Source organism: Helianthus annuus, chromosome 2, assembly GCF_002127325.2.
Source record: "Helianthus annuus cultivar XRQ/B chromosome 2, HanXRQr2.0-SUNRISE, whole genome shotgun sequence".
Taxonomy (NCBI): domain Eukaryota; kingdom Viridiplantae; phylum Streptophyta; class Magnoliopsida; order Asterales; family Asteraceae; genus Helianthus; species Helianthus annuus.
The window spans coordinates 4,302,016-4,318,289 of NC_035434.2; the positions used below are offsets into that span (position 1 = coordinate 4,302,016).

Sequence of the window (16,274 nt, forward strand, 5' to 3'; positions counted from 1 at the left end):
TATAATGATAAACATATTTAGATTCAACATTTCCATTTATAACAGAATTACAATAATCTAATAAATATTGGTTTTTTATTTCAATTGGACCGAACTAAAACTATTATATAAAGGGTATACATACCATCATCAACTATAGGTTTGAAGTTTGACATAATGGTTTATATTCCTTTCGATATTATATTGTTTGAAATCTTAATTCGACTCCATGGTAGATCCATTGATCAGTACAAATGTGTATGTCGACAATGGAATGAAGGGCTATCGTCATGGCAGTTTATGTCCTTACATGTTAACTATGTTGAAGAATATCTGGTAAGATATTATACTTGTCTTTTACTTACATTCATATTTAAATTACTTGTACACTTACATTGTTGATTCTTACTTTAAAATTATCCGAAACTTATGGACGCAGGAGAGATTATGGGAGGATTGCGCGTCACTAAATAAAGAACTTTATAAGGAATATTTTCCTCCAGGTTCGAATCAGAAGAATAACAAAGAATATGAGGCAATGTAAGAAGATAACACGATTGGTGAAATTGAATAATTAGTCTTCTTGGATAATTTGTGTTATGTCTTGTTTGTTACGAATAATAAATATTTACTATGTTTGAATAAGATATTCAATTTTAATGTTTTCTTTGATTAAAAATAAAATGAGGTATGAAAGTCAATGGTTTTGGTTATTACAATCTGTTATATGTAATATCGATTTTATAAATATGTGATTTATAACAGTAAACAATATAAATAAATGTATTAAAAACATATATGAATATATAAATGAAAAAAAATTACCTCTAACAAAATAAGCCGGAAGTGCTGTTGATTTTGACTTCTTATAATCAAGATATATTTTTCTTAACCAACGTCTATACTTACCTTCGTCAGCTACAAAGAAAAAAAAAGTAAAAAAGTACAAATAAATGTACAATTGATATTGCAGGAAAATGTAGTTGTTAAAGTATAAAAAGATTTCGAAAACAAAGTTGAATAACATTTTCTATATTAGAAGTAAAAAGTATGAAAACACGTACACTTATTACCGATGCCAGGGTGTGGACGTTCAGAAGAATATGAAGTAAGTTGTTTAAACGTATTCTGCATTTTGTTAACACCACAGAGTACTACAACAAAAACCATATAAGTTTAAAATGAAAAACAAATGCATGAATGAATAAAATTATAACAAAATACCTAAAAAAATACTGGAAATATAAAAAGTGATTAATAAAATGTTTCAACCGTATAAGGAACTCGAGAATGCAAATTCACATAACCATGAGATGCTTTTTGAAAGTCTATGAAGTATTCGAATTTATAGAACTATGGTATTAGTTATTTATGGAATGAATAATATAAATTGGTAAAATGAATTGGAAGAAAGTTAATCACATTAAATATGAAAATAATCTTACATTTATTGGTGTTTGATTAAATTTGCTAAAAATACGATTTTCTATAAATAAGTATAGAAATGTAACTGAAAAGAAAAATTTGACATAATTACAATATTACTTAAAATAAGTTTAAAGGTGTAATTGAATATTAAATCATATATAACTATAAATGGTAAATGTTCATTTGATGAGAAACAATTAATAAATGTTAAAGGTAAAATTTAAGTTTGATTTAGTTATGTTTATGTTTTCGGATGATTAAATTAAAAAAATTAAAGTAATCAACGTACTCTAGTAAAATAACGAATATAACAAAACATCATTGACAATAAAAAATATTACATCAAACATGAATATGTCATAATAAATACCTCAAAACAGAAAATGTCTTTAAACATAAAATTAGTCATAGCATAACGAAAAAAAATCCAATACTCAAATAACAAATAATTTGTTTCTTATTAAAACCACCCTTTGACAAATCTCCTTCATCAATTGTTGCTTAGATCTTCGTCAACAGCATTCTTCTCAACACACATGCGAGGCTTACTCGCTGACGACCCCAATCCCTCATCATTCAAATAAACATCATCCAGGTTACGCTTCATATCAGAAGATGGTTGCTTCAAGTCACACACGTAATCCTTTGACACAGGTGTGGTGTTATCGCCAGTGTAAGAATCCGCATCCTTAAAGAAATAAAAATAAATCTGCTAAGACAACATTAAAATTACATATAAGTTAATTTTAAATTTAATACCTTAAAACTGTCACCACCAGTAGCTTGGAGCTCAGACTGAGTCATACCAAAAGAATCAGATACATCAAGCTGTAACAATATGAGAAAACAAAAGAAAATTACTTGAAGATATTTTAAACAGTTATGAAAGTAAATGTATATCTACATTTACAAAACGTAAGCTTACTTGGTCAATTTTGAATTTTTTGTTCAGCTTATCCAAGATGTCTTCATCAGTGGTAACAACTGAGATTCCATAATTCTCGACAGCATTGACAATATTAAAGTCACTTACTTTAATCACGAAAGCACACTTTAGGTTTAGCAATGATTCAAATTCAACTGGATATTCTCCGGGATTCTCATTCGACTTCAATAACTATATATTACAAAATATACGGTGTCGTTATGAAAAATATATAAAATTTTAATTACAACTAATATTTAATATAAAGTATAAATAAAAATAACCTCGTCCTGAATTTCTATAAGTTCCTTTGCAGTTTTACCAACAAACTTCATCGCCTCATGATCAAACAATGTAAGTGTCACCGTACCGGTTGAATCTTGAACACGAACCGGTATTTTAAACCTTTAAAACATAGATTAAATATTTAAAAAAGTATATCTATATATACATATATATTTATGAATATATAAACAAACGACCTACGTCGTTGTTGTAGATCAGAACAATAGGTTGAAGTAGGAATAAAAAACATTTTACCTGGACAACGGGAAAACTTCTTTACCATTACAATCCTTGTTAGAACATTGATACAACTTCTCATCTTTAACATCACTTGTTCCATCATCCTTATCATATGTTTCAAACTTTTGCTCAACCTTGGACTTGCAATAGTTACACCCATCATAATACCACATCTTATCTGAAACAATTGCAACGATAGTTCCAACAACAACAACTTTCTTTGGCTGTTTACATAACAAAAGACAACAATTAGAATAAAATTTAGATAAAATTTAAAATATAACATATGAATTGTTAATGATAACCTCTATAATTGATCCAAGATAAGCAATTGGTGAAAAAACATCGTTCTTTAAAAATTCATCTTCGACAGAACACATGATATATGACCCAGCATGGCTACTTGACTCAGTTGAAGCAGCAAGTTTTGCAAGAAACCTATTGAACAGTTTGAATAAAAAAAATGTTCAATAAACAAAAAAATAAAATAAAAAACAAAATGATGAAATCAATAAATAAATATTTTATATAATATGACTTACTTTTGCCTAAACAATAGCATATCATCAAAGTTGTCGTTAATGAAAAGTCGTGAACCATCAAAGTTATTAGACAAACCCCATTTACCTATTGTAATGTAAAAAAAGTAAACATTAAATAAAATATATATAAAGTAACAACATCTAAATAAAGTGTACTATGAGGTAAGTAAAGTGGTTTGAAATAAATACCTTTGTATGTCTTAACAGCACCAAAATGGACAACAACGACAACATGTGCTTCACGCTTTTCACTAACCATGTAAGAATACATGTCCTTAGCGTAATCATCCCAAAGAGTTAAATCGATCTGAACATCTCTAAAAAATATTATAACAAAAAATTATAAGTTTAACAACATTTTGTAATTTTAAAAGCCTAATATAGAATAACAATCATATAATTTAAGAAAAAAATTTACTCAATATCTTGAAGCTTAAGATTAACGCGTTTCCCTTTACTACCATCCTTTTTGTTCGTATCCTCGATGTTATAACAAACACAAACATAACCAATGAAATCTACCAAAAAATAAAAAATACATGTCAGCATATATAAGAACATTAAAAAAAACATAAAAATTCTTAAAACAAATATTATGGTATATAAAGTATGAAAAATTAATTAAAAAGCTACATACCTACTGTTGTACCCTCCTTTATTTTCTGTGATAGAACATCATTAAAATCAACAAAATTGAAAACATATTGCGGACCCTCCCATTTTTTGCACTTTTCCACAAACGTGTGGTAGTAAAAAGATAACTTCTGATTGTTAGGTACAATCTTGAAAAAAGTGGTGTTAGCAGCAAGAGAAGGTCGTTTTATGATAAGGCATTCATCAACAATAAGATGCCTCTCAAACTTTGAAAATAGCTTATGCAAGCAAGATGCTTGAATCTTGGTACCCTGTCGGTAAATACATAAAAGCATAAAAAAGAGATCTTAAAATGAAATGAAAGTCAGTATAATTTAAACAAAAAAGAATAAATCATCAATATACCATTTCATCCATCAGTATCATATCTATACGATAAGTCTCTCTTTCATTAGCTCTCATCTTCTTCCTCCACAAACTAACAATTTTAACCTTGATAGTGTAGTTTGTGCTAAGAGCATCGATATCGTTCAACAAGGTTATCTGACCTTCGTTTTCCATTGTAGCTAAGATGCAATCAATATAGGAGTAGGGTATTGATAAACTATTAGTTTGCCTTAAACAGAAAACAATTGATCTATTTATATAAAACGATAAAACGTATTATTTTTAGTAATATAATATTAATATTTGTAATCAAAATAAACCTCGTTTTTAAAATACAATAAATAAGAAAACAAAATAATTTATAATTAGATAAATGTAATTAACATTTATGAAAATTTAAATAAATGGAAACTATACATGTTAATTATATACCCTGGGATTCCGTATACGATTTTAAATATTTTTTAAAATAACATATAATTTTATATATATTATAATGTAGCATTTCACAACTATGATTATTGGATTTTTCTAAATGTTTTTGAATGAAACGATATTACATAATTATAGGTTTGAATTTGGAAATGACGAAATTATATGATTAATAACTTGAAAGGTAAAAAATGAAATATTGAATTTGCAACATACAAATTGAAAGTTGAATTTCTATAATAATGATAAATATAAAATTGGTTATTTATGTTAAATATAGTTGACAAAAACTTATACTGTATCATTTCCCAAGCATAATCCAAGTTTAAAAACTGACAATCATAGTGTTATGTATATAGAAATACATTATTCATTAAAAATGGGATACATATTACTTTAACTAATCTTAAATACTTAATTGTTTAAGAAAAAAGTGTGTTTAATCTACTTTTTTAATAAATTATTAACTTCATTAGAATCTGTCAAGGATTTTTTAAATTTGACCATTAACTGTTAAACAAATACAATATATTTTGAAAGAGATGACAAAAATGATTGGTTAAAAGAACAGTTAAGATATGAAAAAATATAAAAACTTAAAATTCAAAACCAAAACGAATGTCAATAACCAAAAAAACCATATAAAAACTTAAAAAGTAACAGATGGAAGGCAAAAAACATGCCGTAAATGTCATATATCTAATGACTACGCCTAACGTAAGGTACAACCAGATCAACACTCAACACCTGGTCATTTTCAACAAAAGAATAATGAACCCTGTCACGGACCTTAATTCCAGCAGCTTTCATGAACTTCTTCCAATTGGTTAAAGCATATCGCCATCCTCCATCGTTTTTTCTTTCACGTCTGGTACCGTTAGTAAATTGTTGTGGCGGATCCAGATGCATAACTCTAACGGTGATATCTCTTAAACCTTCATCAAGTCTAGCCATTCGTGAAACAGGATCTGGAATCCTCTGTATTGTTGTGGAAATAAAATTAATAAAAATTATGAAATAAAAGAACAATGTTTAGAAAGAAACAAAAAAAGATTATAAAACTTACAAAATAACGATCATCAGCCATACGAACAAAATGACGAACACCACCATGTATTACTTCATCAACTTCATTTTCAACATCGATAGGTGCAACGTCAGTCTGCAATTAAATAAATAACAGAAATTAAATTAACATGTATAAAATATATTATTATGTACCAATATGTAACTTACCTCATCGACCTCTAAATCCGAAAAATTCATTTCAAGACCGTTTTTCCCAAATACTTTTAAATGGAAAAAATTACCAAAAGCTTTTGTAAAAAAAAAGAAAACAACCATCCTTCAGCTGTAACTGACTAACAATTACGTCAATACCAACGGAAAAAACCTACTTTTCCGTCAGATGTTTCAATGAGAACGTTAAACGTGTTGTTGTCTGTAATTGCAGTAGAGATTACATCATTTGACGAATAATCATAGTGTTTTGGCAGGATACATTCAGGAATGACCTGTGGGAATGATAAAAAAAATCAGCAAAAAGTAAATTTAATATAAGTAAAGTAATACATCAATACAGTATGAAAAATATAAATATAACTTATTTACATAAAATTGAGATGATGGAGGGAGCAGATACGTCCAAAAAGTGCTATGACTAACCCCATCAACGAAATATGTTAACTTAAACGTAGTAGAATCTATAGGATTAAATACTACCAAACACCCTATGGTTAGTCGTAAATGTTCTACAACTTTGGACCAACCATGAAAAAAGAATATCTTTCCTTTAGAAGCGCTTAATCCAACATTAAATAGTCGGCCATCTTCTGTGTGTATATCAACATTCGTAGGACATTTATATACACCCCATAGTTTGCACGCAGCGTCATCTGGAATACACTAATAAAAAAACAAAATGATTTATTATTATAGGGAAAAAATATAAACAATACAATAATAAGAAACTGTACTTAATAATAAGATAAAGAAAATAAAAAAAAGATATTTAATAATTTGTCATTTACCATAATAAACTCGTCTGCTTTATTCATGTGCCTACAGAAGCAGGGTCCCCTGAAACTGATTTAAAGATTACGATGTTAATCAAGTGTAAAATGTTAAGGTTAGCATGATAAAAAAAAAATGAAAACAAAAGACAGATTCTAAAAATGAAATACCTTGATGAACTTTCAGCCATATGAAATACCTACATAAGAGGTTACATAAACAAAGCACGTCAGATGAATTAAAATATGTGCTACCAAATGATTTACAGTGACAATTAAATTAAATAAAAATTCCTCATTATAATAAAACCTAGTATACTATCATCAAATATAGATAAAGTTACCAATGATAAAAATATATATTACTGAACAAATAATAAAAATTTCTATGACAATAAGAATCATCGCATGTATAACATAAACCTAAAAAGTCCATCAGACTGAAAAAATCATATAAACATAATCATACGAAATAGTCTGCATCAAAAATCTCCTTTAGATCAACATAAATAACAATGCTAATGGGATTAAGGATCTGGAATGACATTCACAAACTTATTAAAAAACATAATCAAATATAACTTATTATAAATCAATTCATATAAAAAGTAAAGACAGATATTGATAAAAATCGGATATAGGGTTCAGTGTAAATAATGTTAAATACAAAAAAATGAACATAAATTTCAATAATGTTAACTACCAAAGGGACTTAGGGTTAAATAAACATAAACATACATTAAACACATAACATAAAAGAAAAAACACATGAATAAAGACTAAAGAATGAATTTAACAAAAAAAACTTACAGATTGTAAAGCGATATTTGAACTTGAGGAATGGATTCAATGAATTGTAGATGTAGATGATGACGGTAAAGAACGTCAACCCATCTATATATGTAGATCGACTAAAGAAATTGATTGTTATATGGAAACCGATGGTATTCTTGGAATAAGATTGGAGAGAAGTTGAAAAGTTGATTGGAACCATAACTGCAAAAGGAAGTAAATAATATGTTAAAAAAATAAAACGTGAAATTAATTATAGAAACATTGACTAATTATATAAACAGACTATTAATTACAAAAACATAAATTTTGATAATTATGCTTATATACATTTAATCATCTTTAAACCAAAATTCAAAATTTTTTAACACAGATTATTGTTAATTAAAAAATAAAACATAACGGAAAAATATACAAAAACAAATTAGGTTGTTTGAGCTAACCTCTGTTGCTTGACAATTTCCGTATTCCGATTGTTATGACGGAATTATTGATTTAGATAGAAGAAACAATCATCAACAATCAAGTAAAACATCTTATCTAGATTTCGGTTTTTATTTAACAACAGTAAGCATGTTCAATACATTAGAATAAATATGAATCCTACATAAACAACAAAGTGAAACAAAATATATTCAAGATTTATGATCGGATCCTCAAAAATCAGACCAAATAATAGTTAATAGAAGCACAAACAATGTTTATAAACCTAACTTTATATATAAATTAATAACATAAAATCAACAGCAGATCTTGATTCATAAAATATATAACAAATATTTAGATTCAATTTAGCGTATTTACCTTTGATCTTGACCTAATTTTTGTAAAGATGGTGAGAAGATAACCGATTGAATGTTCTTAAGGTAGAGAGAAGAAGGTAAAGTTGAGGTAGGTATGAATGAGAGATAAGAAAATAAAAAAGTTTATAAATGATCCGAATATATGCAAAAGGTCAATTCGGAAATGGAAAACCCGACCCACAACATTCCGGATCCCGCTTCCATTTTGTTCAAATCGTGAAAGCTTATTGCTTTTGAGAATTCCCTCCTAAACTCAAAAATGAGGTTGCCACATCAGCAAAAATGTCCCAAATCCCATGCCACCTAGCCCAAATCACATCTCATTTATATATATATATAGATTTGTCTTTTTTTTTTTCGATAGCTGGGGCCGCACTTTATGTCTTCAGCCCATTAGTTCTTCGGCCCAACTGTCTACGCTAACTTTTTAACATGCAACAAGGTTAAGCTTCCGTTACAGCGGTACGTTATCATGGGCATCGCTCTGTTTCGTTACAGCATCGGTGCAATAAATATAGAAATCAACATGTGTATTACATTGACCGAAAATGAAAATTGGTGTCGGTACCGATGGCACTCATATTCATATATCTTTGCTGACAATGTTGTCTAAATATAATGGTACCAAAACCATAGATGAATACAACTATCCATAATGATGTTGTTCGGTACACTACACTAGAAACACGGTATCAGTTTATCAAAACCAAAAACAACAAAAATAAATACCAGTAACCTTTGGTCTGCCTCTATTAGGTTTGCCATGATAATGGAAAAGTATCCGTTTTCAATATAAACTTTTATCACAATCAAAAAAATCATCTATGAATTATGATAGATCTGACTAACTGGAAGCTGGTTTGACTGCTGTTGACCTTGGTGCAGTGCACAAGAATTATGTAGTGTTGGTGATGATTCTTGTCTTATTCTGTGGGATGCAAGAACAGGTTCTTCTCCAGTTGTCAAGGTAAAGACTAAAGTCAATGGTTAGTTGACTTTGTTACTTGTAATCGGTTTGTTTTTGGGTGCCCTAATAAGGCCTTATAAAGTAAGCGGGTGCGTGCATATTATGTTTTCAAATAGAATATAGATATTGTTGTTTTGACTGGTTTACGTATGAAGCAGTCAATCTCCCAGATTCGATTTATTGTTGAACTAATTTAGTTTTTGTATTTCTATTTAATGCATTTGTTAAAGACATGAGAAAAGGGTTTGGACCTGTGTTTAAAAAAGCGCGCTTAAAGCGAGCTTTAAGCGTGAAGCGCTGGAAACATCGCTTTTTTTGGTCTGAAGCGTTACATTACGTGAAGCGCTGTGAAGCGAGCTTTAAGCGCGAAGCGATGATGGTTTGAAGCGACGCTTCAGCCCAATCAGGTCACATTTGGGCCATTTTTTAAGCCCAACAGTCTTTAAATAGGGTTAAATGAGGCCTGTTTCTTTACCCTAAGTGTGTTTCGACTTTAATTTATGTTTTAACTATGTTTTTTATGTGTTAAGTGTGTTTTTTAATCATGTTTTTGTGTTTGTTATTGATTAACAAGTAGAATAGGTCATATTGATGTGTACTATATATATATATATTTATGTTTTAACTATGTTTTTTATGTGTTAAGTGTGTTTTTTAATCATGTTTTTGTGTTTGTTATTGATTAACAAGTAGAATAGGTCATATTGATGTGTACTATATATATATATATATAGGGGAGGGTTCTATGCAGAACACTAATTATTGCGAGAACACGCAAAACAAATCGAATCACCCATTTTTTCAATCCTAAATACCTAAAAAGTAAAGGGAAATGTTACAATAGAATATTTATTATTTCTCACACTAGAATTTAAAATAAAATATGAAAATTTTTCATTTTTTTATATAACCTACACATATGTGCATTCTGTGTAGGTTAAATTACCTACATGTATGTAGGCTAAGTATAGATAAAAATATAAGGTTTTCCATGCATATATAATATACATACGAATGTAGGAAATATAAAATTTAAAAAACATGAACTTTAAATCATAAAATCTAGTGATTTAGAGTTGTTCTTTTTGTTCTCGCAATACTTAGTGTTCTGTAATGATCCTCATCCTATAAATATATATATATATATATATATATATTTTAATTTTGAGCGCTTTGTATACGTGAAGCTCTCGCTTCGCGCTTGAAGCTTCGCTTAAAGCTTTTGGAACCAAAACGCTTCGGAGCGCTTCGCGCTTTTTTAAACCAAGATCTGGACAACCCGACCCGGTTCGTTTCGAGCAAAAAAATTACCTGTTTCTGACTCAAAGACACTTAACAATTACTCTTGTATCTATACCCTTTTGTGTTTTGCAAATGTTTTGTTTGATATAAGTTGTATATATGCATAAATCTATTTTTTCCCCTTTTGTAATTCTTTTGCAGGTTGAGAAAGCGCACAATGCTGATCTTCACTGTGTTGATTGGAATCTGAGCGATGAAAATCTTTTACTAACAGGGTAAAACGCGTACAAACTGCCTTTTACTATATTACTTGCTCGTTAGAAATTTCTACATACTAAAGTATGAACCATAAAGCTGGATTCTACAGAAACTGTTCCTGATCTTAATTCAATTAATTTTTTTCATAACACTATTCGCATGTTTGATCGTCGGAATCTCACTGGAAATGGGATTGGATCACCCATCCACATATTTGAGAATCACAAGGCCGCTGTTCTTTGTGTACAGGTATAACTCAAAAGTAATTTTGTTTTCATTACATGTTTTTTTATTGAAGTTCTGCATCATTAAAAGATACTTACGATTATATTTATATTTCAGTGGTCTCCAGACAAATCATCCGTCTTTGGCAGTTCGGCAGAAGATGGAGTCTTGAACATCTGGGATCATAATAAGGTGTTGATCTTATCTTTATCGCACAAAGACCCATTTATAACCAAACGGGTGAAAATTGTCACCTGTACTTTTTGTTTTGCTCTTTTTGCTTTTCTTTTCAATTATGTTTGCTTTTGAGCAGATTGGGGAACTTTCTGGTCCATCCACAAAACCGGCACAAGGCTTATTGTTCCGTCATTCTGGGCACAGGTACAAAAAGCTCGTTATTTTTATTAGTTAGTTGTTTGTTTTTTGGTGTAATATAAGCACTTATTCATAAGTATATTCATCCTTTTGTTCTCTTTTTTAGCGGGTACCGAAGTTCTTATATTTTTGGCAAAATTTTGATAAATCTTTTTTCCCATATCATGCATTGGTTTCTGGGCCGAACATTTTCATTTTTATTGTTGAGGGGTCCTTCGGATATTTACTAGTTACTAGCAATTGTAAACGACACATTATGTTAAACACAATAGACGAAGTGCATCATGGCATTTGTGTAACTTGTATTGATATTGTTTCTCTTTGGTTTAGTCATAGTCTGTCACATTTATTTTTTCACATATGCTCTTCAAGATGAAGTGACCGGCGGTTGTGTAAAATGTAGGGACAAGGTGGTTGATTTTCATTGGAACGCACATGATCCATGGACAATCGTTAGTGTATCTGACGACAATGAAAGTACTGGTGGCGGTGGTACCTTACAGGTGAGTAACTTCTAGTACATTTCAAAACTCGGACTCAGAGTGGCAGTTTTGTAAGGTTGAATTGATGAACTTGAAAAACGTGTATCCCATTTATCCTAACGGCTTGATGGGTTGTAACTTGTAAGTACAAATGGGTTAAACGGGTTGGCATGTTAATCTTGTATTCTAAATTTAAATGGGTTGACGGCCGGCCTGTTAGTTAAAATGGGTTAAATTTGTCACAACCCAAACATGATTCGTTTATTTAAATTGGTTAAACAGGTCAACCCGGACACGACCTGCTTAATATAAAAGATTGAACACGACCACCTGAAACCTGATTATTTCTCATTGTGTCAAACCTAGTCAAAATGGGTTCAAATGATTTTGTCCTTTTTTACTTATTTAACACATATTAGACACGAGTACAAGTACATGGTCATTAAAATACGAAGAATCTAACGTTTGAATAAAGCCATTTGGGTCAAAATTTCCACCTCTACTATCTAGTTACTGTTTATAATCTTGTAACCTAATACAATATTATTAATATGTAATTCAAATGCGTGCAGATATGGCGGATGATTGATTTAATTTATCGCCCACAAGAGGAGGTTATAACCGAGCTGGATAAGTTCAAATCTCACATTCTCACTTGCTCCTCAGAACAGAACTCTTAGGGTTCTGAAGGGGTATGGTCCCAAATCGACCATCACCCGCATCAAACAAACCCCCGCCAGTAAAGGAACCGCACCCATGCGGTCACATCCTTCGAATCCAATCGGTCAGAGGATGAGAAGCCTTACCTTGAGCATAGAAGAAGATGAACATATCGATGCGGCCAACACCGCACCATATGGGCATTTTCGTCACGACAAGGGATGCAGGCAAATAGTCTCCGCAGACGACGATGCGGCCAGCACCGCATCTCGCGTATTTCTTGATCACAAGTAGGAGACGCGGTAACTTCAGACGTTACCGCATGCAGCGATGCGGCTTGCACTGCATCCTATGCACTAAACAAGTGGGACTGACACCACAGTGCAAGTGACACCAATGGCAGTAACCTGTCAGAGCTACGTAAGCAATGGACTGACGTGGCGTAACCTCCACAACCGACAAGCCTGACACACCAGCAAGGGTGCAGCACGTCGTCAGTCCATCCATCAATCTCCTCCTTCACTCCTCGGCTATAAATACCAAACCCAAACCAGGTTTGAGGTATCTCTTCACAACTCTCTCACTACTACTACTATCTTACTTTGCTTCCCAAGCAAACTACTGATTCTCACGCCGGAGAGTGGTAACAAGGAGCACCCCCCACTCCATCCTCCTTGTTACGAGTCACGGCTTGTTTCCTTGTGCAGGAGATCGACCACCGGTGATCCAGCCAGCGATCCTCGAGAGGAAGGGATTAACCCTTCTTGACGAGACCAGTGTGTTAACCCTGCCCGGTTACTATAAAGGGGTATAATACCTATCCGCACTACCCACGAGCACACGTGGAGTATGCGGAAATGACACACACGAGCCCGTTCAGGTGTGTCAGATGCTCAGAACCAACGTTGTTCTTTGGACTGAACCGCATCTCAGGAACAAGTAAACCGCATTGCCTTCATTCTCTTCAAGCTTCAAATCCCTCCTGTCCGGTTCACAACCGCAGAGGGTGCATGAACAACTTCTTCAGCAAGAAGAAGGAAGGGAATCTACGCGACCGCACATCAGCAACCTTGACTCCTGAACCTTCAAGAGCTACATCCGAGCAACACACCCACTTCGAGCGAATATGGGAATGCAAAACTGCAGACACTCATGAGTAGCTACGGACATAACCATAGCTTCCGCAGAGTGGTTGCTATGGAAGAGCAAAGCTAACTCCACATCACTGAGCGAGGCTACTTCAAGGCAAACTCGGTATTGGAGCGTGAAGGAAAGTGGCTCCAGAAAGAACGCAGATAAGCGCTCTAAACAAGCCCTTGTCGAACAGCAAGCGTCCGAACAGCGGTAACAAGTCTGCTTATGACTTTGTTTGCCCGCCTATGGACCGCATAGAATAAACAACGGTGGGCATACCCTTGTCTATGGCCATGTTTATTTACCCAGAGTACAGATCTACATTGTTCGACCAAACATGGCCAACAATGACGCAACGAGGTAACCGCAAAGGACGTGCGGTTACTTGAGAGCTATGACGATGAACGCGAACACCCAACAAAAAAGGGATCGTCATCTCATAACTAGATGCTGAACATAGAGCTTGAGCAAAGCACTTACAACATCAACTACTTTGGATCCCGATCTCAGAGATTGGTTCAAAGTTTCTTTTCTTCTTCATGCACCATTTCAATAAATGGTTTGAAGACAGGATCACCTCTCAGAGGTGGAAAGAATGTGCACACCTTTGAACCACCATCTCAGAGGTTGGTTCGAAGTTTGTGCAGCATTACTAACAAGGTCCCCAGTAGACCTTCAACACAACAACAGGTGGCAACCCACCTGGTGACATAAAACGGCTGAGAATTTCGCATCAAACGAAATTCCTTCACCGGTACGGAAGAGGCGTCACATGACTCTACCAGATCACCAGCCCGATCTGGCCTAGAATTTTCTCCAGACTGCCAACTACCTTCCCATACTATAGTCCAGTGCTCCTCCCACATGCAACTTGCACGAGGCAGCAACACTAGACTGGGGGGACTTGAAGGGGTATGGTCCCAAATCGACCATCACCCGCATCAAACAAACCCCCGCCAGTAAAGGAACCGCACCCATGCGGTCACATCCTTCGAATCCAATCGGTCAGAGGATGAGAAGCCTTACCTTGAGCATAGAAGAAGATGAACATATCGATGCGGCTGGCACCGCACCATATGGGCATTTTCGTCACGACAAGGGATGCAGGCAAATAGTCTCCGCAGACGACGATGCGGCCAGCACCGCATCTCGCGTATTTCTTGATCACAAGTAGGAGACGCGGTAACTTCAGACGTTACCGCATGCAGCGATGCGGCTTGCACCGCATCCTATGCACTCAACAAGTGGGACTGACACCACAGTGCAAGTGGCACCAATGGCAGTAACCTGTCAGAGCTACGTAAGCAATGGACTGACGTGGCGTAACCTCCACAACCGACAAGCCTGACACACCTGCAAGGGTGCATCACGTCGTCAGTCCATCCATCAATCTCCTCCTTCACTCATCGGCTATAAATACCAACCCCAAACCAGGTTTGAGGTATCTCTTCACAACTCTCTCACTACTACTACTATCTTACTTTGCTTCCCAAGCAAACTACTGATTCTCACGCCGGAGAGTGGTAACAAGGAGCACCCCCCACTCCATCCTCCTTGTTACGAGTCACAGCTTGTTTCCTTGTGCAGGAGATCGACCACCGGTGATCCAGCCAGCGATCCTCGAGAGGAAGGGATTAACCCTTCTTGACGAGACCAGTGTGTTAATCCTGCCCGGTTAACCATTGTTTCATCAGGTTCTTAAGATTATTATCACCTTAAGTTCATTGTATGGTTGTTTATCGTAGACTGTTGTTGTTAGCTTTTGAACTTAAACTGCAAAATCGGATTGCTTTTGGTAAGAAAAGGTGCAATCTGCCTTAAAGGTTATTTTATCTTGTGTGTTAGTTTTGGATATCTATTGTTTGATCTAAAAACTTTATATTAAGATATGCACTTAAGTTCTGATTTTATTTATTTCTAGTTTTATAATTAATACATGTATCAAAGAATTAAATTAACGGCTAGATGACATGCATCATTTTTTGGCGCGGGTTTCGTAGTTTAAGGACCATAAATATACAAAATACAGCTTCAGATAGCTTGACCTTAACATGACGAAAATAAAAGGCTCATTCGTGTCCTAACAAAAACATCTAGGAAATCTTCCTTTTAGTATTGTGCAATACGTTCTGAGATGAGTTGAAACTGGGGGAGGATACTGGTGGAACAAAGTTAACGAGTTCTCCAGGAATAGGTTGCAGAGATAGGCGACGAAGAAGGTGTAAATTTTAATTTTAGATACTTGAAAGACCATTTATGTTACGCTTGAGTGAATAGTGGGGACCAAATTTGTCAGTGCGGGATCCAGAGTTTTTTTGTTTTTTTTTTTTTTTTTACCGGTTCCTCTTGGTAGATTCTTAAAAGTTCTCACTATTTTTTTTTCAAATCATACAAGGTTTTCACTATTTTTTTCCACTTTTTCTAAACAAAGGGGGTTCCTAGGAACCCTCAAAAACCCCTTGGATCCGCCCCTGAAATTTGTAATATTGAAATTCAAGAATCAAACTCGAAA

At 33.4% G+C, this 16,274-nt stretch overlaps 2 protein-coding genes across 2 annotated transcripts; one reads left to right on the forward strand and one right to left on the reverse strand.

Annotated features, from left to right (window-relative positions):
• Positions 1–676: 676 nt before the first annotated feature.
• LOC110908366 lies at positions 677–4,554 on the reverse strand. The gene is made up of 14 exons (XM_022153305.2): positions 4,399–4,554; positions 4,037–4,304; positions 3,818–3,917; positions 3,589–3,716; positions 3,400–3,484; positions 3,163–3,295; positions 2,873–3,081; positions 2,617–2,737; positions 2,333–2,524; positions 2,167–2,235; positions 1,957–2,116; positions 1,053–1,133; positions 805–897; positions 677–699 (listed from the first exon to the last, which is right to left on the reverse strand). Exons 1-14 carry the CDS (start codon positions 4,552–4,554, stop codon positions 677–679), a joined length of 1,818 nt encoding a protein of 605 aa, XP_022008997.2.
• A 6,491-nt stretch (positions 4,555–11,045) lies between these two features.
• LOC110908374 (WD-40 repeat-containing protein MSI4) lies at positions 11,046–15,647 on the forward strand. Its single transcript, XM_022153309.2, has 6 exons — positions 11,046–11,135; positions 11,229–11,303; positions 11,425–11,492; positions 11,890–11,989; positions 12,541–12,649; positions 15,457–15,647. Exons 1-5 carry the CDS (start codon positions 11,046–11,048, stop codon positions 12,646–12,648), a joined length of 441 nt encoding a protein of 146 aa, XP_022009001.1. The 3' UTR covers position 12,649; positions 15,457–15,647.
• Positions 15,648–16,274: the final 627 nt, after the last annotated feature.

Coding starts and splice junctions, on each gene's coding strand:
- LOC110908366 (XM_022153305.2), bottom strand. CDS start 4,554: ATGGAAAACGAAGGTCAGATAACCTTGTTGAACGATATCGATGCTCTT. Junction 2,236..2,332: donor AAAAATTCAAAATTGACCAA/GTAAGCTTACGT, acceptor ATATTGTTACAG/CTTGATGTATCTGATTCTTT. Junction 700..804: donor TCCGGCTTATTTTGTTAGAG/GTAATTTTTTTT, acceptor TACATATAACAG/ATTGTAATAACCAAAACCAT.
- LOC110908374 (XM_022153309.2), top strand. CDS start 11,046: ATGTTTGATCGTCGGAATCTCACTGGAAATGGGATTGGATCACCCATC. Junction 11,136..11,228: donor CCGCTGTTCTTTGTGTACAG/GTATAACTCAAA, acceptor TTTATATTTCAG/TGGTCTCCAGACAAATCATC. Junction 11,990..12,540: donor GTGGCGGTGGTACCTTACAG/GTGAGTAACTTC, acceptor AAATGCGTGCAG/ATATGGCGGATGATTGATTT.